Source organism: Meleagris gallopavo, chromosome 1, assembly GCF_905368555.1.
Source record: "Meleagris gallopavo chromosome 1, MGAL_WU_HG_1.1, whole genome shotgun sequence".
Lineage (NCBI taxonomy): Eukaryota > Metazoa > Chordata > Aves > Galliformes > Phasianidae > Meleagris > Meleagris gallopavo.
Window position 1 is genome coordinate 101,153,666 of NC_139404.1, and position 26,516 is coordinate 101,180,181.

Below are 26,516 nucleotides of genomic sequence, written 5' to 3' on the forward strand. Positions count from 1 at the left end.
GCTACATAAGGACAATATTAACCTTTGGTTACACAGTCTTTTTTTTTTTTTATCTCTAAATAAAATGAGAGCAGTAATGAGAGTTTGCCATGGATAGAAAATAAAGTATTTCAGAAAATTGTTTCTTGATTTTCATTAATTGAAATATCACTTCATCTTCCCTAGAAATAAAAATAAACCCTGTTGGTATCATGGTTTTAATCCGTGAAAAATAAACCTTATTAAACTCAGATAGTTATTTTGATCTCCTAATCTCACTTGTCTTAAAGACATTAAAAAATGTAGTCTTCATTATGATGTCTTATAAACTATTGTAAGCTTATGGATCAGACAGAGAATGCTAAAGAGAGAGTGTAAGCAGTATTATGGTGGCTCAGGTAGTTTCAAAGCTAGATTATTCCTGTAAGAAGCACAATCCATTTGATACAAAGTCATCTCTGTATTTCCTTCTGCATAAGTTAGATGAGTAATTTCTCATCTTTGAAATCTTGCATCATTTTCTCTGACTGCCCTTTTAAAGGCCTGATCTTCCCTCCAGAAACTTGCAGTTCCAAAATTTCCTCAGTATTAATGGTGCTTGAGGATTCAGTATTTCCTTCTTGCATGTGACTTCAATTAAAAAAATTTAGGGAAAACTTTCCACAGTGCCAGGTCAACATAAGATCTACGCATCTGCTTTGAGTAGATAGATGCTTAAGTCTTCTTGAGGTCTATTTCTCTGAATAGAAATTATGGCTCTGAATATTTCCTAGTAAAGTTACTCAAGCCAGCATACTGATTGCTCCTATTTCTGAGACAACATAACATCAAATACTCTTGGTCAACATACTCAACCAGCTTTACATTAAAAAGTCTTCTTATTTTTACTCTAGGGTAAAACTAGGAGTCATAACATGTGCCTCATTCAAACATAACCATGATTTTCAGCACTGAATATAGGCAGCATTTATAAAGTATATTCAAAGTTGTTGAAGTACTACAATGGCTATCTGTTTTGAACCAGTTTCACCCTTCTCTGATGAGATGTAATATTTAAATGTAGTCATAATTTTTTAAGTGAAGTCACTGTACTTATATTTTACTCTTCACTCTTATTTCTGTCTTTTATCCTCCGCAAGTAAAAGGTTGCACTGGGCCTTATGTTGGAAGAGGATCTATGCATGGAGAGAGTCTGCTGTAAGATGGCATCATAGTCCCTCTGTCAAAAAAAACCTAAATCACAGGTTCCAGACCTTGCTGCATGCCTGATCAAAGTTGGTTAATGGCCTGCATACTGGATCCCACTTTTTCAACATGATTTCCAGTTAAAAAGAAGTGTGTTTGGACTAATCTAGTCTTTATTGGCCAATTTCTTACCCAGACAAGTAATATTCATGGGTTGAAAAAGCGAAATACTAAGCACGGGGTGGGATAGAAGTAAAAAGCATCCCTTAACTGGAAGAAAGCATCTCAAAATGATGTCCAGAAAACTGCAGAAAACTCGGGGCATCTCAAAAGGCACTCTGTAATGCACAACAGCTGAAGAAAGCCAGGTAAGCGACTGTCCACTTGGCCTCTGTTGTGCTGCCAACAGCAGCAAGCAGTCAGGGCTGGTGCCAGAGAAAGGCTGCACCATTGGCAGAGACAGAAAAGGCAGCTGAAGGAAAAACCCTGGAGGACCTGAGCCATGCTTTTTGCTGCTTCTCCAGCAAGCAGCAGAGATGAATGGTAACAGGACTTCAGCAGGACAGGGTGCCTGTAAAACAGCTGTCTCCTCCTTCATGTTCTACTGGACCCTGACCTCATGCCTTTGCATTTCAAGGCACCTGCAGCACTCTGACAGTAATAAAGACAGATACTCTCAGCTGCTCACACATTTTCCAGAATAACTGCTCATCCCTGAGAGTATAGAAAACTTAATTAGTAAAACTTGCAAGTCTCTGGAACATTTACCTTCCTCTAATTAAGCTCCATTCCAAACTCAAGTGTTCCAGCACTCATTTAGAGAAGCCTCTCCAAACAACTTCTTGTCAGGAAAGAGAGGGAAGATCGTTCACTGTAACACACATAATCTGATACTTAGGAGATATTTCAGCAGTAAGAGGTTTTGCTATCTTTAGGATAACTTACATCAAGAATGCCTAGCATTTCTAATGAAACTCTTAGTATTTGTCCCAACTAAGGTCAGCTTTTTCTTACATAACAGAAAGTACAAAATGCTACTCATGACACATGAGTGAAACAGTGCTGCTTAATGCCAGCTGACACGAGGCCATGCATTATTTGCCTTCCAGGTGACGCCCCAAAGTACACTGATGGTTACTGGAATGCCATTTTGTTTCCCACAGGTAAGCCTTGCTGTGGAAAACCCATTTTCTCTCCACTAAGCAAGTAAAATGAAATCACAGTCCACACCTTTTCTATTTGAATTAACATGCTCTTGCCTCCAGAACTATAGAACTGAAGGATTCAATCAGAAGTTGTTTTATTCTTAATCTAATACAGTCCAGAAGAATCAAAATTGCACTCATCGTGCAGTAATTGGCTTCCTGAAGCAGTGCTGATCTGATTTCTTTATACCAGCTCCTAGCTGAGCCAAAGAGAAACAAAATGGATGAGGTAAGGTCTCCTTCATCGGTAGAGCTCATAAACATAATATAATTAAAATGTACATCTTTAGAGACCTGGCCACGATTCACCCTTGAAAGACAAACATCTTTTCTATTCACCACTACCACCAGGCATTCATGAAACATGAAGTACCAGGCAAAGAATCCAGAGTTTAATAGATTCACTGTTACCTGCAGACATAGGCTAAGCAAGCATTTCCTTCAGCGATGATATGAATGTAGCCTCTCCAGCTGCTAAAGTGACAGCCTTTTTTGACATCTCAATTGATAACTGTTTGCTCCATGTTAGTTCGGGCAACTGACACTCACACAACAGTAGACAAAACAGTTTTAACCTCCATACTCTAAACAGATGAGCAGCTTTCTCACATTCATTGTATTCATTATTAAGAAATAATGTCCAACAAAGCGCAATCAGCAGACAGGGACCTGCCTTACCCAGCACTTCAGAGATTCCTAAGGCTGCCAAGGCCCAAGAACAGGGTTTTTCTATACGGGATTATTACAAACACACATACACAAACATACATGCTTGCTCACCTGCACATGCAAAAATACATGTTCACACACAAAGCAGGTCTTGTTTCTGTGGCTCTACAGCAAAAAGATTCACTTGTGTATCAGTCAACAAAAAAATAACATGCAGTTACAGGTCTAAAAATAAATGGGAGGCTTGCTATATTAGCATGTCATTTAGAAATATTAACGCATACCACATCTAAAGAATACATGACTGAGGAACTCCAGAAACAAAAGCACTGGCCAGCAAGATACTACAAGCAATCCAGTAAAAGATCAGATATAAAAGATTATTCAGATTTAGGAGTGCTTTTGCTTTCTTGAAAAAGAAACTATGAACTCAAGAACTTCATCCATCTGAAGTTCCTGCAGTCACGATAATGCCTGAGAACTACTGAAGTTCATAGATATCTCACCACAAACCCCTCTTCATCTGATTTCAGTGCTGTCACAACAGTAGGGTTCAGTGGGTGTTATTAGAGCTGTACAGCATACTAAGCACAAAAATTGAAGTAGCAACAATTTCATGTGGCTTAAAGCCTGGTTTCTATTATGTATTGACACAGCAAAAAGATCCAAATTACCTTTCTTTTCTTTGTCACTCAAATTCTCAAGAGCTGCAGGTCTCTTATCATGAGAATTTTTTTTTTCCTGTAGCATACAGGGATAAACCAGGGGAACACTCACCTCTGCTAACTGCTGTATTCCAGATGTAAATCAATTGCAAAACCATAAACGTCCACTACCATTTAGGTACCACCGCCAAATCTACCTGACCTTCAAAAACTACTGCTTTAGAAGTGATAGGGACCACAGCTCACCCCCCGCCAGCCCCATATTGCTCTTCCAGATAAACTAAAAGAGGTAATTGCTCTGAAACCTTATATTTAAACAACTGAATTCCCACCCCAGGTGTTCAGACTACACATTTCACCTGGGATCTCTCTGTGGGCAATAAAGAGAACGTGTTTTCAAGCAGGTGATTCATCTAACTTAACAGCTATCTAACATCTAACAGCCATCACATAATGAATAGCTCTTTCCTCAGCTGCTCAAAGTTTTAGCTAGCCTGAACAGGGCATATTTTAAAGATGTGCCAATGCGCTTGCTGTTTTTAGGAAGATCTGTAAATTTTATGTTTATCTACCTTAAAGACAGTTATAAGAGAGAAAGAAAAAGAGCCTAGGCTCTCAAAAAGCAGCATGTACTTCCTTTTCAGATAATCCTTTATTTTTTTTATTTTTATATGAAATGTAGGTTGTCTGATATCTGATACACATCAACAGTCCTACGTTTTCTTTTCCCTTCTCATTAGTATAGCTTTAACAACATGACAGATATAGATTTTCTTTTCTTGTTTATTTTAATAGTATGAGCATGACCGAAGGCCTCTTTGTTGGCCTATAAAAAAAGCACAAGGTGGTGAATTGACTATGGTCTGAAGAAACCAATTATTGTGCTGCTAAGTATCAAATCATTTCTTTTGTTATCATACATCCCTAGGTACATAACTGCAACTTCTGTAGAAATTCTCAAACAAAGGGAAGAAAAAAGATACCTGTTCACTACAGCGTGTTTGTGTGTATATATATACATGGTGCCAGGTGTCTCTTTTAAAAGTGGCTGAACATCTACCTTAGAGACAAAACCATTCACTGGGGCTTGTATGAAACTCAATGCCCCCCGCCAATCACCCCACTGAGGGATGACTGTGGAGGTGAGGAGGACCCAAACTGTTGGTGTTGAGCCCTTGTTCCACAAGGGCTGCTCCCCAGGAGAGTGAGGCCCTTGCAGCGAGAATACATCAAGAGATGCTTTGTGGGGACATCTGGAAATAGAGAGAGCAGTGAGATTTTCCTGATGTAGGTGTGCAAAGGGTACAGCACTGTATGGCAAACAGGGGTTCTTTACACCCTGGGATTCAGACAGTTACTACTCAAAGTCTGTATGAGTATTCAGATATTCAGCAGTAGCTTCAGATGGGGAAGCCAGTAAAACAAAGATGTGCTGAGGGATAACAAATGACATTAAAGCAAATGAAGCTGTGAATGAAATCTGTGACTGCATTAAAGAAAGCACGACATGTTTCTCATCATTATTTTCTAGAAGTGAAAGTAACTCAACCAAAGAAATCCTTGGGTTGATTTAAGGCTTTTACACAAATCTTTCTGTAGCTGCTTTATCTGTTTATCACTAACAGTTCCAGGACTCCGTAATTCTTGCTGTATGCGAACGTGAGGATACTAATCAGTTCGGTTATTAGGAAGAATTTCATATCAGCAAGAGCAGTGATGCAGTGGCACAGGCTGCCCAGGGAGGTGGTGCAGTCACCGTCCCTGGAGGTGTTCAGGAGCCGTGCGGATGTGGCACTGAGGGACGTGGGCAGTGGGCGTGGTGGGGAAGGGCTGACATTCAGACTGTATGATTTTAGAGGTTTTTTCCAACCTTAATGATTCTGTGATTCTAATGTGACTCAAAACATGCAGGAGGTTTTTGTATTTGTGATCTACACTGAGTGAACTTTTTCTCATTTAAACTGGGATTCTGGGGAAAATGCTGTCTAAAGATAAAGACTAAAGAAATGCCACAACTGCTTAGCACAGATGATGTTTCTTTTAACTAAGAAACTACTGAGAAAGAGCCAATATTATTTTATGACTATTTATTCCAGAATTCACTGAAACTTTGTCTTTACCTCCAAAACATGGATCAATTTCACAGCATCCCACAAAGAGTCTGCCTCTTTTGCTATCAGTGTGAAATCTCATTCAGAAAAGAGGGACGATTGTTTATTTTAGAGAACAAAGATTCACAATAAGAGCTCTTAGTTCCTGGTGCTGCTTATTTAAAACAAGGCTTACTGTATAAAGCAAAAATATAGAAATACCTATGTTTGAAGTGCAATTTCAAGGAGGACAGAGAGCAGCAGGCTCAATCTAATAGTGTTCCTTCTTTTTACATGCCTTTGAAAATGTAATAAAGGCATCCTTTGTGCCCTCCCTATCTTGATCAGTTGAGGGAACTGCTGTGGGTCATAGTTTATCAGATTTTTGACAAACCGTAATAAGCAAGTCGAGAGAGATTTACGACCATGCTACTCTTTTAGCTTCCAAATGATTTGTTTATTACATAATCATTTATGGCTAAAAACATAGATGTTGAAATTAAATCATTTTGTGTATAGCATTGTGAATACAAATGGACTCTTTGATCACTAACTGACACAATGGATTATATCCTTGAGAATAATTTGGGTATTAGACTTATTTGTGCTTGCTCGCCATCATGCCTGTAATAACTTAAGCTGCTTAATATGATTAGCTTCTGAAATGGAATTTACTGAATCAGAGAAGAAGAGAAAAAATGAGGAAATAAAGTTTTCCTTATTGCTGAGTACTCCAAATACTGTGCGTCGTTTTGGCTGTAAGAATCTGAGCTTTGTGTAGTTTTAATTTATGGCAGGGAAGTCACACAAACCCTGCCTTCCCCTCAGAATACAATTTAAATAGTAGTGTATAAGAAGCTCAGATTCAGACTTAGTTTATGAGGAAATAATTCACACAGTATGTTGGCTCTACCACAGGCACTGCAGAGTGAAGACCATAAGAATCGAGACTGTTGAACTGTTCTAACAAGGTTCATATCCTCTGGAAGCACAGAGATAAATCTGAGACTGTACTTCTGTCTCTGGTTGAAAAGACTCTTACTGTCTGCCTTTCTTTCTGTCAAAGGTCGGAAGCCACAGCTGTCCCTGTTTCTCCAAAGCAGCAACCTTCTCTTCATGAAAAGACCAACCAACCTGTATTGCAGGGTTCAGCTTGATGCAGTTTCAGAGTCCAGATGTGAAATTTCTGTAAATAAATTAAAAAGACTTACAGGTTTGTTAATCAGCTACAGTATGACCACATCCACTGGCAGTAGTGGTGTCAATTACTGTTGCTAAAGCAAGAAGTTGATTTATTAGTCATTAAAATGTTGCCAAGAGTGGCTTCAATGCAAGCAATGTTCTGTTCAGCTGAGTTCTTAGTGATTTAGCTTTCACACATTTTTCATAGTAAGCACACTTACACGTTAATGAAGATGTAAAAGAGATGGAAGAAGTGGGCTATCCTGGAGTTACCCATAAGATAGTCTTTATCCTGGAAAGGGTCAGACAGCCCTGCACTGGGGAGGCATTTAGCCATACAGACTTCAGTTCAGCTGTGTATGTCTGTGCTGGTCAGTTTCTGGCTCCTGAGGTTAGGAATTACAAAGCACAAATAATAAAAAATAATAAAACAAATAAAAAGAAAATCTGTTCTGAGGAGAGGCATAAAATTAGCAGAAATGTTGACATCTTGAGCCTCAGGGAAGAAAGTTTTATGTAAATATAAGCCATATTTCCTAAGTATTAAGGTTCTGGAGTTCGTCGTTCCCCAACTAAGCTTGTGAAGAATTAGTCTAATTAAATGGAATAGAGTACGAGAAAGAAGTTTCTTGCCACAGTGTTTCATATGGGGGCAGTTTGTGACAGAAGCATTTCAAGTAGTTGCAAACTTCCTGAAAATTTGTATTTGTTTATTCATTCTTTCAATCTTCACAGTCTACAACTGAAGGCAAATGGGATGTCAGAGACACAAGAAAATAACTACCAGGAGCTTCTCGGAAAACACCAAGTCTTCTGGGTAAGGCAGACTAGTAATCTTCTATTTTTGAGACAGAAATAATTACTGCAATTCTGTTTGTACAGTTTTATTGGAGAAGCTTTTGAAAATCATAAAAGGAGGGAGAAGAAAAGATGGCCTTTCACCAAAAGCTAGAAGGCTCTGAATGATCTATTACTTATTGCTGCATAAAAGGAATACAGCATTCAAGAGATGTCTGCAAGCTAGTTTCCCACTGCTTTGAGTCTGATTTGGTTGGCAAGAAATAGAAAAACTCAAATGTTGCACTGCAAAAATCTACTCTAATGTCAACGTGGACCTTCAGCTGCCATGGCTAAAGTCAGATGTTTCTGAAGGACTGATTTGTACTGATGATTAAATGTTGTGAGAATATTTGTCCATTGAGTTATTAGTTGCTTTTTTTCAATGTACATTATTTCATCCGTTTCAGACCATTTTTCTTTCAGACAAACCATGTGACATTAGAGCGCTGTGAATGAGACTGACGCCAGATCTCCTTTGTCTCTTCAATATTTAATTACAAGTCTGAAGAATGACACAAATGTAGGAGGAACCTGTACTCTGAAAAGCTGTGCTTACTGCAACCCATTTTTCTCAACAAGGAGAACAGCTATGTCAGTTTTCAGGTGAGCTGAATGATGAAAACCTTTCTGCAAGGGGGAATGGTTTTAAACTGAGACAGGAGAGGTTTAGGTTGGATATTAGGAGGAAGTTTTTCACATGGAGGGTGGTGACGCACTGGAACAGGTTGCCCAAGGAGGCTGTGGATTCCCCATCCCTGAAGGCATTCAAGGCCAGGCTGGATGTGGCTCTGGGCAGCCCAGCTGGTGGTTGGTGACCCTGCACATAGCAGGGGGGTTGAATCTCAGTGATCGTTATTGTCCTTTTCAACACAGGCTATTCTATGATTCTGTGATTTTCTAAGAATTCAGCTGCTTACACTTATTTTCTTGCTTTCCATGAATTTCACATTCCTTGTCGAAATGAATTTCCAAGATGAATGTCAAGAACATTCAAGAACATTTGTCTTGAAGATGATTTCCTGTAGGAGTTATGCTGACGCATGCAGCCAAGTGATCTGCGTGGCACAGCTGCAGGTGTGACTGCATCTTTGCAGTGTTCCCTCACTCCCATCTCTCCCCTCCACCGGATTGCTGAGGTCTGCTCCTGGGGCAGTCTCAACTTACTCTTACTTTAGCCATGCTCTTGACGTAAGCTTCACAGCGCTGGAGGTCTGCATGAGTTCAGGTGTGTTCTCACCTTCCTTACAAGAGCCCGTATACAGATTGGTATAACTCAAAGAATTGCCTTTTAAAGTAGGAATGACCCATTTTGATATACAAAGAGTAGAACTGAATACAGATTTTAAGCTCATCATGAAGGATGCCCCTGTCTGGTTTCATAAATGGTAGCATTCTTTGAAGGAAGATGAATTTTTAACATGTCAAAGCCCTCACATTCTTCCTAATTTCTGTTCTCTGGACCATCAAGTAGTGGATTCCTACAGGTTCAAAGGAGACTCAAACACAATCTAGAAGCCTTTCCCCCCCCTTTTTGCCCATTTCCTCAGCCTGTTTGTGTGATTTAATCACTGGTGTTGGCACTGCAATGTTTCTGCAGAACATAAGGCAAACGTAAAAGAACAACCGCATGCATGTGCATTTATGTCACAAGTGTTGAGGAGTGAGGGGCATTCACCTGCAAATGACCATATTATTTTCAAGTGAAAGAGGAGACAACTTGTCACAACAGGGACTTCAGTTCGGTGAGGATTCCTGGTGAGGATTAAGGCACAAGCTTAAGTTACAAACTCAGTTTTGCACTGAGGAATCTCAGTTATTCCAACACTGATGTTCACAATCCACATCTTTCACGTTACTGTCCACATGAACAATGCAGGCAACCCTTTTTAGAGCCAGGATGTCCTGGCCTTCTAACACTCCTTTAGATTAGAAACATCTATTCTAAAGACCAAAGTCCTGGGGGAAGAGGGAACTTCAAGGAAGCCTATAGAATGTGCTTCAGTTTTCACTGGGGCTCATTATTTGTCCTGCAAAATTCTTCCATCCATAAGCCAGGACTGGGGAATTCACTTTTGGAAAAACACAAAAAAAATTCTCAGAATTATTCTGTCTTCATTTGTTCCCACTCATCGGTTTATATTGAAGACAACTCACCATTGTGGCTAAAGACTAATGGAGGCCCCTTCTACTTTGCATGGTCCTCTGTAAAGTCCTGCTTCCATCAACAAACGCACATCCCCCCTTCTCCCTGGTTGTTACAGGTGGTATAGGTGATGTGGCTGGCAGTCTCCTGAAAGCTTTTTCTCTAGCAGATGGTGGCATGCCACTCCTGTAATCCATTCAACTTCTTTAGCAGCCTCACCAGATTCTGTCTCAGGTGCTTGCTGGCTTTAAGCGATTCTGTTTTACAGTAGCCTTGTGTAAGAGGAAAATACCATCCCTACTGTACAGACAGCAAGCTGAGGGACAGCAAAGATTAAGCGCTGAAAAATCACAGCTGTAGCCGAGTTATGAGCAAAAGCAAAGTACTTCCAAAGTGAGTGCCCTATTCACTGAACCATCATATTAACAGTTATATATATTTGGAAAGGAAAACGAGGTTAAAGTAATGTGGGAAGGAAACATCTATTAAAAAAGAGAGGGCATGTGGGAAAGAAAGATTTATCACCAACACTTTATGGAACTGATTTTACTGGAATCAGGCAATTTTCCTCCATTTTGGCTGTTTGAGAGTGTCCCCTTTTTGCATAACTAAGATGGTATTTTGGACAACTTTCCATATTTCAGTTGCTGCCCCTGTGAACATAGGATGTGTTGGAATGACAAAGGACAGTGAACAAGGGAGTAGTGTCTGCTTAGAGCTAGGAACTGAGAGGTTGGCAGGAAAGGGAACATCAGGACAGTGAGAAGAAAATCTCTGGTTAGTTATTGAGAACCATCACATAAATGAGTTAAACACTGACCAGTGGCTGGGTGTCTCTCAGCAACACAGCGCTAGGCACTGTCTATTCAAACTGAGGCAATCCGGGGTCAGATTCTTCTTCCGAGGAAATGTCTCAGAGCTTCAGGCACCACAGCTTAGGAAACTCAGGCCAAACACAGTATAAACAGGAGGGAAAAAAAAAAAAACAAAAAAACAAAACCAGCAATTGTTCAAAGTGAGCAAAATGACAGTCATTCACTGTCTGTTGGATATCCCATAAATAAGGTTATCAACAGACACTCACATTTGGGAAGCTTCTGGAAACTCAAACAAAGGCTGCATATAAATAATTGTGTACATTATAAATTTATAGAATACTCTCATTTTCATCACCTTCTTTTTTATAGTAGAGATAAGAATCTAGTCATTAAACCACCATTTCCTAAGACAATGTTATTATTATTAAATAAAAGCAGCAGATTTAGAGAATTAATAATAAAATATGGATTCTGTTTTCTTGGGTAGAAAGATTCACTTTATAATATATTGCTTGCAATAAAAGGTAACCCTCAGGTTTGGTGCAGCGATATTAATTACTAAGGAGACAATGAAAGAAATCATGTCAGATTAAGGTTCTTCTGAATCACAGTGGAGGAGTGTATCTTCTGACTAAATAGGTTATGTTGCAGACGTAAATGTAAATTAGCAGACGACCCTCAGCTCTGCCTGCCTCTAACAGTTCTCCACATGACTTCTTGCAGCTAGGCCCAGGGGAGAACATGATTATTTCAGCTTCCTCTATTATTGTGCCTCAGTCTTTATCAGAAAGAGGGGATATTAATTACTCCGCCTCTCCCCTGCAATGCAGAAAAACTTGAGTTCAGATCAGAATGCAATGCATATGTAGCAAATAATTACTAAATCTTTTTGATACGAAGAATGGGAAATGTCACACAGAAGAGGTGGCTTCATGTATTACTGCTGGAGAAATGATAAATTTCAAATAACTGATGTAAGATATGATCACAGTCAGTTAAGCTATGCAATAACCATGTTCCCATACATGGGAGACCAAGGTACACGCTTTACATGTTGCTGTGAGACTGTTCACATTGATTTGGGTGAGTTCAGCCATTACGCCATCCAGACCAGGACACTGCCTTTCCAGAAGAGCTTAAGGCAGTGTGAAGGAGGCTGGGCCCTTCTTCTGCACTTTCAGTAATGCTTCTCGTTGGTAGCTGTTTCTTTAATTAACCTACACACATTTCATCCCTCATAGAAACAAAGTTTGGGAACGCCCTGGGTTCTGGAGGCTGCCCCTGAAAAGAGCTCTGCTTCCTGCCGAAGTGACAAGGAAACTATTAATGTCCCCTGTGCCTGAGCCTGTCAGTGCGCAGGCACCTTCCCAAAGCCCCTTCTGAAGCCATAACTCAGTAATTACTCCAGCTTCACTCCTTCAAATGCCTCAGTCTCAACTTAATGATCTTTTCCATCCTGCTAAGGAGCAGATCAGGAATCCTCAGAGGGATGAGGTGCATCCAAAGTCGGCTGGAGGACCTGAAGCACTGCTGGCCTCGGGCCTATGGTCCAGCACCAGTGGGTGGAAGGCAGGAGGGATGGTGCACCCCACCACAGGATGTTCTTGGAAGTGCTACACAGGGAATGGGTGGGCAACCAGCAGCAGCAGGCTGAGCAAAGCAGGTAGGCAGCCCCAAAGATAATGTGAACTCAGCAGGGAGGAGAAAGTTTTATCCCAAAGCTTCTGTACAGCAGGGTTGGAGGGATAAGTATCAAGCTGCCAATCTATCCTGGATGCCAAGAAATCTTGCCTATGTGTGCTGAGTCAAGAAAGCCTGTTGTTCAAAGCGTATGTCCAAGATACCCTGTGGGGAACTCATATTAAAACAAAGCAACTTCTGAAATGCTAACATTTTCCTTAAAATGCAGTGAGGTGACACCACTGTATGCCTACGCAGTGTTTGTGAGAATGTTTGTTCCTCTTTTTCTTAGCTGTGTAGAGACCCTGATCTACATCATTGTTATTTGGTGAAAAGAGTAAGGCCACACTGCAGAGAAGCTCTTCAACTTCTAAACTTTGAAGGTACTTTTTTTAAAAGCATGGATTTAACTGTCCCTCTTAGAAAGATGAATAAAATGAAAGTACCGTGTTTCTATTCAGAGCTGGAGGGCTGACTATGCTGTATAGTGTGCTGTTCTCTGCCTTGTAAGAACACAATCCTTCCAAATAGCAAGACTTGTTTATGCCAATTTGTGACACGGTTTTTCTGTGAAGAGCTGTTATTTACTCTAGGTATTCCATGGAGTTTCATGTAACAGAGAAACAGCTACTGCCTAGAGATAATGACATAACGCTTTGCCTTTCAGTAAATGCCATTTAATGAGGATTTAATCAGTCTTTAAAAAATGAGTAAAATAACATTTTGAGGATATTTTTAACATTGATGTTTAAGTCTTTCCTAAGGAAGAGACTGGCTTATATCATCCTTATAGAGGTGCCCTGCCTTGTATCTGGGGGCAAGATCTCATCTGGTCTGCATCAACTCAAGTCTGCTGGAGGCTGATCTGTCTTTTGGAAGAAGAGATAGCCATGTAAATCTAAAACCCAAAAAATGAAAGCACCCATCCAAGCAAATGGAGAAATTCTGTCTATTGCTCCACCCACTTTGTTCCCATGCACTCCCTCAACAAACTCCTCTCACAGCACTCTCTGAAAATCAGGATCTTACACAAAGAAAAGGAAAGGCAAAAGAGAAAGGGAAAAGGGAAAGGAATAGGAAAGAAAATAGGGACGACAAATATTGTGATTTATTTCTGAAACTCTGATAGTTCTGATAGTTCCCAGCCATTTTCTTCACTTTTTTTTTTTATTAGAAGGGCCAAACAACCTGTAAGGCAATGAGATGGCTTCTGTGCTAGTTTAGAGTCTTTTCTGGGTCTGAAAGCTCCCAGAAAAGGGCAGAGTATCTTAAAAGAGATGCACAGTTTCATTATTTTTCGGAGGCAGCATTTAAAACTAAATGGTATACAGTATATTTGAAGAAATACAACTTTCCTTTGATATAACTACAGTATGAGGTGTTTAATTTGAGCATAGTTACTCCCACTCAGGAAGAACAGCATGAAGTAGCCAAATGAGGCATCCTTATGCCAATGTAACTGTGTCCTCAAAAATCCTAAACATATGTTGAGGAGTGGAAAAAAGGAAAAAAAACAAATTGAATTTACTAAAGAAGCCATTAAAATGGGATTATTTCAGCTCAGATGAAGTCAGAAGGGAAATATTTGATGACCTACTAAACTGAATGTTGGACTCCAGTCAGCTCTAAATAACAGGTCAGGGCACTCTGCTCCACTGAGTGCAGGGCTCTTTGCCATAGCAAACATGTTGGCTGTCATAATTTCTGGGGACTGCCAAACCTGGGACTCAGGCACCCATGAGCAGTGCCCATCTGGTGACAGCAAATGTACCCAGGTAAAATACGTCCACCTCTAAGTTTTTCTGTTACTTTCTTCCACGTGCCTTGAAGTGACACAATGAAGGATTGTGTATCTGTGGATAGTCCAGCCATGTTGTGTTGGGATTTTACCAGTCAGGGCATTACTCACTCACAGAAGAGAAACAAAGGGCTCAGTGCTGCTCACCTTACTGAGAAGGAGGAGTTAGATTCAAATCAGAAGAGTTGGTTCAAGGGACTGCTACTTATTTGCTCACACTTTTGCTCCAGAGGCAGCCGTCAGAGGGAAAAGGAGAAGGCACTGATGTGTGAAATTCAACAATGGATAATAAAAAGGTGACTTGCCAAACTACCAGCTGACTTCAGTCTCATTAAACTCTCATTTTTGGCAGTGTTTCATGAAGGAGCTGTCATTTCCCAGCAGGGAATGGAGGCTCCAGCCACTATGGATTGAGGCAGTCCAAGGAGAGAGGCTTGTGAGGTACCCAATGTACCCCATGGCTGCATGACAGCACTGTGGACCAAGCGCAATACCCCAGCCCAGAGCCCCCAGCAAATGGGGACACTGATAGGGCTGTCATGGAGACTGAGGCAGCATGGTGCCCTTACTGCTGCTGAGCAGCCATTGGGATCCATCCAACTGGGTGCATAAAAGTTGAACTTACAGCTTCGACTCAGCTTTAAATGGAAAGACAGCTCTTCCTTTCTTGAGCTCAGCTGACATTTTTAAGACTGCGACTTCCCTACATGAAACATAGGTATCTGCCTATTTATTTTTTGTAAAGCTGTGAGACAGCTAATACATGGTAATTATCTCACTTAAAAATTTTATGGGTCTGCATAGTGAGATTGAGGAAAGGAAAGTTACTGTCAATATTAAAACAAACAATCAACCCTGACTTTTATTCCCTCTCTATTTTACAACAAGATAACTATGACTAGTTATACTAGTTATTAGCTTAGCCTGTGGTTAAACACTTTTTTTAAAAAATTTATTCCTTTTATTTTTTTTTCCCTGTACCCTTTTAGTCTGAAGATTTCCTGGTCAGAAGTATGAATGCATGCACAATAAATATGAATTTTCTAGAAAGTTCTGTGAAGATGCTTTAAGTCTATTTCAAAGATAGGCTTTATTTACTGCAGTGAACAAGTGATTGGCAGCATTTGATCTGAAGACCTATCTATCTGCCTCTTTCCAAGTCCACCAAGCATACAGTGGGGCACGGTCAGTCACACAGCAGATGATGGCCTCTTCCTAGCAGATGCTTCCTTTCTGTCCAGGACTAAATAGCTCTTGTACAGTGGCACCAATAGGTCTGTTGAGTGTCCACAGCAAAACTTGGAAAGTCCTCAGAATCTGCCCCCAAAAAAACCTCTGAATGGATAAAGAAGAGATTAAAAAAAACAGGAAAACTAGAAGACAAGGCAGTTTGAGTGCAAATGGGCTACAAACCCAGAACAGGTCCTGCAACATGCAAAAGGGTTATAATACTTTCACTAACAGTCTTGGGACAGGTTTGGTAGTTTGCAGTCATAACAAGAATTAACATTAGTGGTACGGTCTCAGCAAAAGTCTGTGTAGTTAAGTTGCTGTATTGCAGGAAAAAAATAAAGATCAGTGAGCAGAGCCAATGATGAGCTTTAGCCACACTCAGAAATACCACACAGGTAACAGAAATCATGTTAATCACAGCAAAGCACTCCACAGGAGCTTCATCTTCAATACGAGTGGATGTTCACACCAAAATGTTTCTTTAAGTAACATTACTTTTTTTTCATGTCTACTTTTGGTGGGATACAGATCTCATTCATCTCAACATGGCAAACACAAATTTACCAGTAATGATATGAACCATAGAATCATAGAATGGCCTGGGTTGAAAAGGACCACAATGATCATCCAGTTTCAACCCCCTACTGTGTGCAGGGTCACCAACCAGCAGACCAGGCTGCCCAGAGCCACATCCAGCCTGGCCCTGAATGCCTCCAGGGACGGGGCATCCACAGCCTCCTTGGACAACCTGTTCCAGTGCGTCACCACCCTCCGTGTGAAAAACTTCCTCCTAATATCCAACCTAAATCTTCCCTGTCTCAGTTTAAAACCATTCCCCCTTGTCCTATCACTATCTACTCTCGTAAACAGCCGTTCCCCCTCCTGTTTATATGCTCCCTTTAAATACTGGAAGGCCTCAGTGAGGTCTCCCTGGAGCCTTCTCTTCTCCAAGCTAAACAGCCCAGTTCCTTCAACCTTTCTTTACAGGAGAGGTGCTCCAACCCTCTGATCATCTTAGAGGCCCTCCTTTGGACCTGCTCCAAGAGTTCCATGTCTTTCTTGACAGCAACAGAGGTGCAAGAGCAAAGAACTCACAGAAGTGATCCTGGACCATAGTACAGCCCCTCCAGAGCCTCTGTAATGTGCCCCTGAAGGCTGATCTGCTTGTCATATCCTCCCTACTGCCCTCCCAGCTGTGTTACAGCACATGGGAAATCAGACTTCCATATCACTATGCAGACTTAACATGAAGTCTGGCTGGCACATTTAATGAACAATGCTAGCAACACATTTTAGCTGACAACCTTGCATTTAATACTTCTGTGGGCAACACTGAGTATTTTGTTATGCTCTATTACATTTCTAAGTTCAAGTTTTCACTCAGACCCTAACAAGATGCTGAATAGTTTTTTTTCCTGAACTACACAGAGAATAGGAAATCATACATAAAAGAAACAATAAAAAAAAAACCCCAAAACTATTTTGTGATTACATTGTCTCTATTAAGTAAGGACTGTGAAAAAGAGTTATGCTTCCTATTGGTTATTCATACTTCCTATGAGTAACTGACACATCCTCAAGTAATGACTACCATCCATGCTAGCTATAAAATACCATTTTCACTATGATTGGAATGACTGCTACTGGCTGTCAATTAAAATATGTATCATATGTGAGACAATAGAAGCTGACAACACCAGGAAGAAATAACACTTGACAGCCCCTTGGGAAATATACACAAGAAGGCAAGAAAAGACTGAAAATTGCTGAAGATCTTTATCTATAGCTCCTTACTTTCAAACACCAACCTCCAAGATATGAGGAACACGAAGATTTATCTGTACTCAAAAACTTCTTTTACCTCCTGTTGTTCAATCCCGTTTTCATAATCAGGATGACTGAAATCTTTCTAAATTATAGACTGCATTAAGCATCTTTTAAAGAAGAAGCACCAAAATCACTTCCACTGCCCAGCATGAGAAATTTTCCTTAACAGAAATCTTTGGATGTTGTTTTCCAGCTCTTGTATCCAGGGTCCACTGGAACTTTATTTCAAAAGCTGGAAATCGGAACAAAATTTTCTCACCTCTCACTAGGCACACAAGTATAAAAAGCTTTATACAAAGAAGCTATACTACATCTCAAAAGTTCACAGTCTGGAAGCTGCAGAGCTGTCATGTAATAGTCTAACAGTTCCCATGACTGCATGCAGAACATCTCTCCCTGGGGATGCTCGGAGCAGCATTCCCTCCCTCTCTCTGTGTTGCTGGACTCTGCAGGAGGGCAAGCACAGGCAGAGCCACTGCCAGAGGTCAACTCCACTTCCTTACTCTTGAGGCATTGAAGAAGCAAATGGCAAAGACTTAACTGCCCTTTTGCATTGCAAGGGTCAAAAATACCAGCTCATCAAATTGATATAAAATGAGTAAGTATATTTCTAGACACAGGGCCCACTTTGCTTAATCCATCTTTATCATGCGTGCAAGCTGTATGTGAGGGTCATGGTGAACAGGGCACAGGAAAGCCAGACACTTTGTCTAGACTGGCAGAATTATTCTCCTGTTGCAGACAGAATGGATGACTGTTGTCCTATTTCGTTTATGAAAACTCTGATCTGATGCCTTGACTATTAGGATCTAAGTAAGTTTGTCACACATTGATGGGAAAGTGCTTTAAATATTCAGTGAATCTTGAGCTCCAGCTAGTGGGATGCTTTGTTTTGCCTTACTTCCCACAAGCCAAGATCTAAGATCTGAAAAAAATCCACTTATTATTCTTATTGGGATCATAAAAATCACTGTCTAAGCTTACCAGTGAATAGATCAGACTTGGAAAAGAAGTTCTTTGCGCTCACTTGGAGAAAGAAACGATGTTGTGTTCATGATCTTTTTAAAATGAATATGACTTGTGTAAGGGATAGGAAGGTCAGGATGCTCCCTTTTGGCTTCAGAGACAAACATCAATAAGCCTGTGTTTGTGCCATGGCATTCCCAGGGTGATTGTTTATCAAGTCAATCTTTCTGCAGCACTTTGATCCTTGTGATGTACAGTATCCCCTCTGCACCACATCACTAGTCACAGCTCATTCACAATTTCACTCACTATAAGTGACCAGAAATTATGAACAGCCAATAAGCACCGAAAGTAAACACAGATTTTAAGATTTTTCAATGAAAATAACTATTGGCTTTTGCCTCACTCCTTTTGCCACCCTGCACGTTTCACTCACCAACCGCTTCTGAACCTGGGAGCAGCTACTTGTATGCTGGTGAATGAGGATTCACAGTTAGGGTAAGTGAACCCCCCCCGCACTGGGCTTACCTTGCAAGGTTTTGGTAGCGGGGTGGGCCTCCGTTAGCAGAGCCCAGCACTGCCCTCAGAGCAGAGCAGCTCCAGCTGCTCCAACAGTGACCCACCACTGCTGGGGCTGAGTCAGAAGTGATGCTGGGTGAGCTCTGGGAGAGCGGAGTCCGTATCTCAATCCCATCAGCCTTTTTTCATTACATTTTCTCCCTGTCCTTTTGATGAATGGGGTGAGAAAGCAGTATGATGGAGCTGAGCTGCCCATCACTGGGAAACCACCACACAACCAAGGACTCACTGAACTGCTCTGTTTTGATTACAGTGCCATGGTGACAGCAGGTGCTAACTTTGTTTTACTCTACCAGTCTCTCATACATGATGGAGACCATTAATGCCCCTCTATATTCTCTTGTAGATTATGAAGACAGCTGTACAGCAATAGCTTAAGTAGGACAGTGGTAGCTATCTTAAACACATGTTCACAATTTGTTAATAAGGAACCCAAAATTTATCGCTTAGCTGGGATGATTTATCTATCAATTCATCACTTGATGCACAAATCTATCTGTTGATTTTCTAATCCTCAATCAGATCATTGATCCCCCACCATTCACCCCAGATGAATTGTACCACCAAATGAAGAATAGTAAAGCAGTTCATCTGCATCTATTTTCATTCCTATATCTATCTCAATAATTTACCTGATTAGATCATGGCTGAGGCACATTAGTGGAGACTGCAGAACCACAGTACTTCTTAGATGAATGCCCACAAGAACCTTGCCTTGTTTTTTTAAGCACAGAACTAATGATGATGATAATTGACAAGGGCAGCCTCAGATAATTTCATAAATTCTTGGTACATGAGGTAGCAACTACAGAAACAACCTTGTTTCTTAGCTGCCAATAAACAGCAGGTACCATGTATATCCCTTCATGGCTTGGCAGGTAGTTAACCATCCCAAGCTCATTATCATAACAAAGCGGATCACTGCTACCAGTCTCTCTTAAACAAAGCCAGTCACAAGCATACACATTTATTCCATGCATATGGTCTGCATATCCTGTTGTACAATCCACATAGTCTGTAGTTGCTATTATTTAAATTTCAGAGAATAATGAAATATACCTTAAATTTTTGAGTCCCGTTATGTAGATTGACTGGATTCCCAGCCATAGGTTAACATTTTGGGTAATTAAGCACAGCACAGTCACCAAATTCCCAACTGTATAAAACCCAGGGATGTTACACATCTAAAAATTAAGCCCAGAATTGCATTATATTTCAACCACAACAGCAACAAAGATGAAAACTTCCTGGTATGGTTGTTCATAGAAATCCAGATGCAAAACAGAGGGCCAGAGGTGCCAAAATCACAGCAGAGCCCCAGGTAATGCTTGCGTTTCAGAGCTGCGTGGATTGCTGAAGTACACCCTCCTCTTTGGTTAAAGGCAACTCTACAGGGAAGAGACTAGGTCTCCCTTCAGAAATAGGGAATATCCTGTCAACTGGATAGCTGGAAATACACAAAGCAAAATACATCTCTCAGAGCCGAGATAAACCTGGGGGCATGTCTTCTTTTTCCATTTCCATTTACTCTCTCTAAATTTGCTGTTCATATTTGGATTTGGGGAAAACCCAGAGAGGAGAGGTTGATCACTACAGCTTGGGCTGAGGGTGATCTCAGGATAGCTGGCGAACAGCTGATGTTCCTTCCCTGTGGAGGAGGTGATGCTTAAACCTGGGTACAGATTACTCCTGCAGAGCCTGATCCTCCCACACAGCTCCTGAAAAGTGGTAATGCAGTGGGGGCAGGTTGAAGGGGCTGCCTGCAAACATCTTCCTATGATCAGCGCTCCTCAGAAAAGCTCTTTGGCAAGTGGCAGGAAAATAAGGACATAGCCCAGAGAGATCTTGAGGGAGTGTGTGAAATGAGGACAACGATGTGAGTCACTGGTACGAATGCTGTAATAGTAAAAGATGGGGCGATGTGGATAAACTGGTGAAAGGCAATACCAGTGTCCAGATTGACCTCCGTAATAGGACTTTCTGTTAACATAATATGACATTCACTGAGAGAATTTAGAATCATAGAATCATAGAACTGTAGAATCATCAAGGTTGGAAAAGACCTCCAAGATCATCCAGTGCAACCATCCATCCACCAACAGTATTTCCCTATGAACCATGTCCCTCAGTAAAACATCTAAGCATTTACTGAACACCTCCAGGGATGGTGACAACCACCACTCTGGCCGGCCTTTTCCAGTGCCTCACCGCTCTCTTGGAGAAGAAACTTTTCCTGATATCCAACCTGAACCTTCCCTGGCACAATTTGAAGCAACTCCCTCTAGTCCTACTGCTAGTTACACGGAAGAAGAGACTGATCTCACCTCGCCACAACCTCCTTTAAAGTAGTTGTAGGGAGCAGTAAGTTCTCCCTTGAGCCTCCTCCATACTGAACAATCCCAGTTCCCTTAGCCATTCCACCTAAGACTTGTGCTCCAGACCCCTCACCAGCTTTGCCATCCTTCTCTGGATGTGCTCCAGGCTTAGGGTCTTTCTTGTGGTGAGGGGCCCAAAACTGAATGCAATGCTCAAGGCGCAGCCTCACCACAACTGAGGACAGGGGGACAATTACTTCCCTGCTCCTGTTGGCTGCACTATTTCTGATACAAAACCAGGATGCCATTGGCCTTCTCGACCACTTGCAAACACTGCTGGCTCATGTTTAGCTGAGTGTTGACCAGCATCCCCAGGTTCATTTCTTCTACAGAGTCCTCCGAACACTCTGCCTCAAGCCTGTAGCATTGCCTGGGGTTGTTGCAGTCAAAATGTAGGGCCTGGCACTTAATCTTGTTGAACTTTATCCCATTGGCCTCAGCCCAGCTATTCAGTATTTCCAGATCCCTCTGAAGTGCTTTCCTATTCTCAGATTGACACTTCCTCCAACTTGATGTAATCTGCAAACTTACTGAGGGTGCACTCAATATTCTCATCCAGGCTATCAATAAAGATATTGAATAGGACAGGCCCCAGTACAGAGAGACTCCCAGGCCCCTGGAGAACATCACTCATGACTGATCACCAGCTGGATATAACTCCATTCATCACCTCTATCTGGGCCTGGCCATCCAGCCAGTTCTTTACCCATCTTTACCTGTGCAAACCAGGGTCTGCCAGCTCCCCCAGGAAAAACTGGGGACAGTTTCCTAGCCATGGAAAAATGGCTTTGCCCAAGTTCCTGAAAATGAACATATTTTAGATTTGTGGTGAAGCTTATGGGCTAGAATGGCCTATCTGGCATTTATCTGGCAAATGTGCAGGTAAAGACTGAGCCATTACTCAGCTCCTGATTCAGACTCACTCCTTTGGATGTGAGCTGCTTCACACCAGCTCTCTGTGCCAGCGGCAGGTCAGTTTGCCTCTGTTAGGAACCAGTTCCATGTCCCAGGCTAGCAAAAAGCCCTTTGTTCAGAAGCACCTCAGCCTTTGACTTTCCTTTTGTTTTAGTTGACTTTAATTCGTTAGTCATTGTTGTGACACTAATAGTATCCAAAGGCAGCTCTTTCCTAATCTCCACTAAGAATGCAAAATACTAATCATACAAAGTGTAACAAAACATTTTTCCTTACTAGTGATGTTATTTGATTTACATTAATTGATTAGATATTGACCTTCTTCACAACAAACCACAGAGACCAACACAATTGCTCTAGGTACCAGCTCCAGCCCCTTGAGTTACATCATCCCTGAGTCTGGGCTTCCTCGGATCTTTGGGCTTTCCTCCTGGCTGCATGTCAGCTCTTTAGCACAATTCTTACATATACAATGATAGTGGCTGTCCACAGGAATAATGATCCATCCTCTACTGGTCATACAAAGTTACAACGTGTTATCATTTTGTTTTTCCTGTCCTGTTTTCTTTTTGTAAAATAAGAGACCATCACTGCTCCTTTCCTTAGTCTTTCATTTGTTCATCTAGTTTGACTATACATCAAAGTCATGGTGGAGTGGGAGAGGTGTTTTTACAGTGAATGTACAATAATTCACACCTGGACTGGAATATGGCTTTTTGGACCTCAGATGTTGCTGCAATATGAGAATAGCCAGTAGGCTGGATGTTCCCATCAGAAAGTAACAAAAGGGACCACTCAACAGAAGGTCCTGGTCATTATTCTCTCAAGGTGTGTTTTCCAAGCACTGCCATTTTAGTGAAACTGAAGAAATATATTCACTATCTTTAAACTGTTTACCTCAACTCCACCGTAAGGTGTTCTGCGTGCTGTGAAATACCTGTTGTTTTTTATTCCAAGATTAAAATAATTACTTTTCTAGTTACTAAAGCGTCTGGGGAGCTTCCAGGATGAAAATGAATACAGAAACACAGAACATTAACTATTATAATAGACAGCTGTCAGTATGTTATGAACTATCCTACCACATTGACAAAGGGTCTTGAGAACACTGGCTTAAATTGAAGAATGTATTTTTACAGTACCAAGAACACTGCTAATATTGATTCAAGTTGAGCAATCTAATCTTTTCATTGTGACATTACTGAAAATCTGGTTCTTGTACATCAGTGAAAGTATGTCTTTCAAAGTTAGCAGCACTAAAAATAAAAATCCTTACATTTTTCATTAATTAAAAAAGGCTTACAATTGCATTAACAATCTTTTCACTGGAGTGTGTCATTTGGGTAATGGCAGCCTAGCACATTAACTTCCCTTGGCTTTGCCTTGGCCTTGTCACTCCTCCAACTGATTATTACCTAATTTCTAACGTCTCCCAAATGGGTCATTAGCTCTTAAATACATTTCTCCTGCTACTTGATATGTACCCTAGAAAAACAGGCTGTCAGAGAGACTGGCTTAGAAGTAGCTTATTCTGGGGGAGAAAAACTTAAAGAAATGCCAGATTAAAATTAAGTTTGTGAAATGAATCACGGCTTGAAATATCCTCAAAACAGGATTAAATAAGATGCTACACAGAATTTTCTTCCTGCAAGGGAGGAATGGCATCAGAACATATGCAAGCATATGTGCTCTTGCAAGCACTTGCAGTTTCTGCTGCTTCCAGTCCAGAACAACAATCATGCAATCAGGCAATCACCTCATGTGCTACGCTATGAAAACCAGAAGATTCAAGAGATCAAGTCCTGTGCCACAGCCACAGTAACCTTCCCTCTCTGTCTATTAGCATACTAAAATCAACATCCTCACTAGAGTTTTCATATCAAACAAATAGCTCTCAATCACTATGAAATTCCCAAATTGTTATTTCCATAATTTTCCACTGGAATACGTGATCTATAGATAGTTATGCAGTATCTTTATGCAATATCATCAAAAACAACATACAGCCTCAAAGCTGAAAAAGAGAACTCTGTCACCAAAGACTTCGTTTAACAGAAACACCTTTTTATTCAAGAAATCTGCTTTGTAAATTGTCCTAACAAAGGTCACAGCTGGAGAAATTCTTCCTTTAAAGGGAGATTTATGATGATTTTCTTTTTTTGTATTTTTTAGGAGACTGGATTCCTCACATACAAACTACTCTTTGGTGTGTCTGCATGCTCAGTTTAAAGAAATGAAATACACATATGGGGTAAATGATAGTATTTGTTATCTACAGGTAACTTTTTGGCACAGAAAGACCATCTGGTGCTGAGGTAGTAGTGTAGAATGATATGGTAGAAACAGGATTTCCCACAGAAAATAAAAAACATGCTTCTTCTATTCTTCACACTGACCAATAGCCCAGATGGGAAGGTTGGAAGGCACACTCAACACTCCAACAGATGGTTCTAAGTAGGGAGTGCCAAAACCCAGTGCACAGAAAGTCAGACTTCACAGGAGGATTTCAACCAAGGAACATCTGTATCTTAGGAGAGGTCATGTTAGCAGCAAAGATGTCACAGGACGAAGTCCAGAGCAAAAGCAATTGTGAAGATAACCTAGTTCAGGATTTGTTACCTCTGAGCAGCAAAACAGAAATGAGAATGTAACTGTCCTTCCTTGGAGAAAGCCCCAAGGAACCCTCAGCAACCAAAATCTGTGACACAGCTTGGGTTTCCTGAGCAATTCTAGTTTCTAGTGTGATCTTCAAGAGGATAAGGTTAGTCAGCATGGAAAGGGCAAATAAATACAATTACAAAATCTGAGCAAAAATCGTCATTTAGGTCTTGGATGCAAGAAAACTACTGAATAGCTTTTTTGCTCAGAGTTAAAAGACTACCCAATTCAAACTAAGAGAGTTCTAAATATCTTGAAAAGAATCAGTGCCTTTGTGGTTTGCATATAGAACTGAACACAATGCAAGTCTTATCACTGAAGGATGATGCTTATGGTAACTGGATACTCTGTTGTGAAATAACTGCTACTCAATATCAGCCCAATAAGCACACGGAATACCTTCAGCCATGAAGCTTTGAACTTTTTGTAGTAGAGACTAAATAATTTTGAACAACATGCATGACAAATGCAAAAAATATTGTTTGGTGAATTGAAGTTTTAGAATGCCCAAGACAATATCTGTAAATAATCTGATGTTCACAGTCAGTCTTCTCATATCTTTGGTTAGAGTGGATACCATTATTACTGGAAAACAGTATGATTGTTTTTTTAGAAAAACATCTTCATGCAACCCAGCTGAAAGACAGACCTACGATGCTTTAATAATTGATTTCTTTTTCTTCTCCCACTTGTGAATATTCCTGAATTAATATTCTTTTTTAAAAATCAACATATAATTTGGTTTTAAAAAGGCACCGTAGCCTTGTCCAACCTGCAGAGTATTTAAGTCCAGCTAAAAGTTCATCAGCTATAAATTAGTGTAATTCACATATAAAAATGCTCTTTATGTTTACATATTAGGCCATAAACTAGTCTCAACTTTCTTGAAAAGTAGGCACTTAAAACAACCTGCATTTGGCCAAAAATAATATCCATCAGTTTTTGGTTGCTGAATAACTCCAGCAACACTTATCAGATCAATACGCACAGCTGATCATCATGTATTATCATCCCAAAGTAGAAACTGAAGCTTCAGTCTTCCTCGTTCTTTCTTATTCCCCTCATTTCATAGAAAGGTGTAACGTGTTTGAAGACCACATCTGGAACTTTCCAGCAGAATAAGTCACAGCAGCTGTCTCTTGTGCAATTTGAAATAGACCTTCTTGAATCATCTAAACCATGTGCATGTTCTTCAACAGGAAGACTCCAATATCCATTCGCTCTAAAGGGTTGCAGCTAAGGCTAAGCACCGATGCTATGTGCTTCAGGCACTGACTTATAGGAACTATTTCTTTTGTCACACATTGTTTAACCATGAGTTGTGATGGTCCAGAATGAACAGTTTCTTCTTTGTCCTGAGCCACAGGAAACCTCGGTTATTTTGATATTTGACCCGATATACTGATGCAGAACCAATCCTACTTGTCCCTGAGCCAAAAATATTTGTTCCAATGGTGCTGGCTGTTTCAACAGGCAGTTAACATCGGGGTGAAGCCAGGTCATTATTTTCCAGAATAACCAGGGTAAGGAGGGGGTGGGGGATACTGTATCGAAGCCTGTGGAGTTGGAGTATAAGGTGGAGGTAGATCAACTGGGTACTCCATTTCATGTTCATAACTGTATGGTGGTGGAGTCACTAAAATGGGAGAAGGAAGAAGAAGTAGTTAAAAAATAGTATTTTTTGAATGCATGCATTTTCTAGTTGACAT

At 40.7% G+C, this 26,516-nt stretch overlaps 1 protein-coding gene across 2 annotated transcripts in view; it reads right to left on the reverse strand.

The window, feature by feature from the left end:
• Nucleotides 1-24,192: 24,192 nt before the first annotated feature.
• Nucleotides 24,193-26,516, reverse strand: part of CYYR1 (cysteine and tyrosine rich 1) — a 58,078-nt gene continuing 55,754 nt past the window's right edge. For both annotated transcript variants that reach the window (XM_085241518.1, XM_085241523.1), the window contains exon 4: nucleotides 24,193-26,443. In XM_085241518.1, coding sequence (XP_085097644.1) covers nucleotides 26,310-26,443 — 134 coding nt within the window. In that variant the 3' untranslated portion in view covers nucleotides 24,193-26,309. The remainder of the gene's footprint in view (nucleotides 26,444-26,516) is intronic.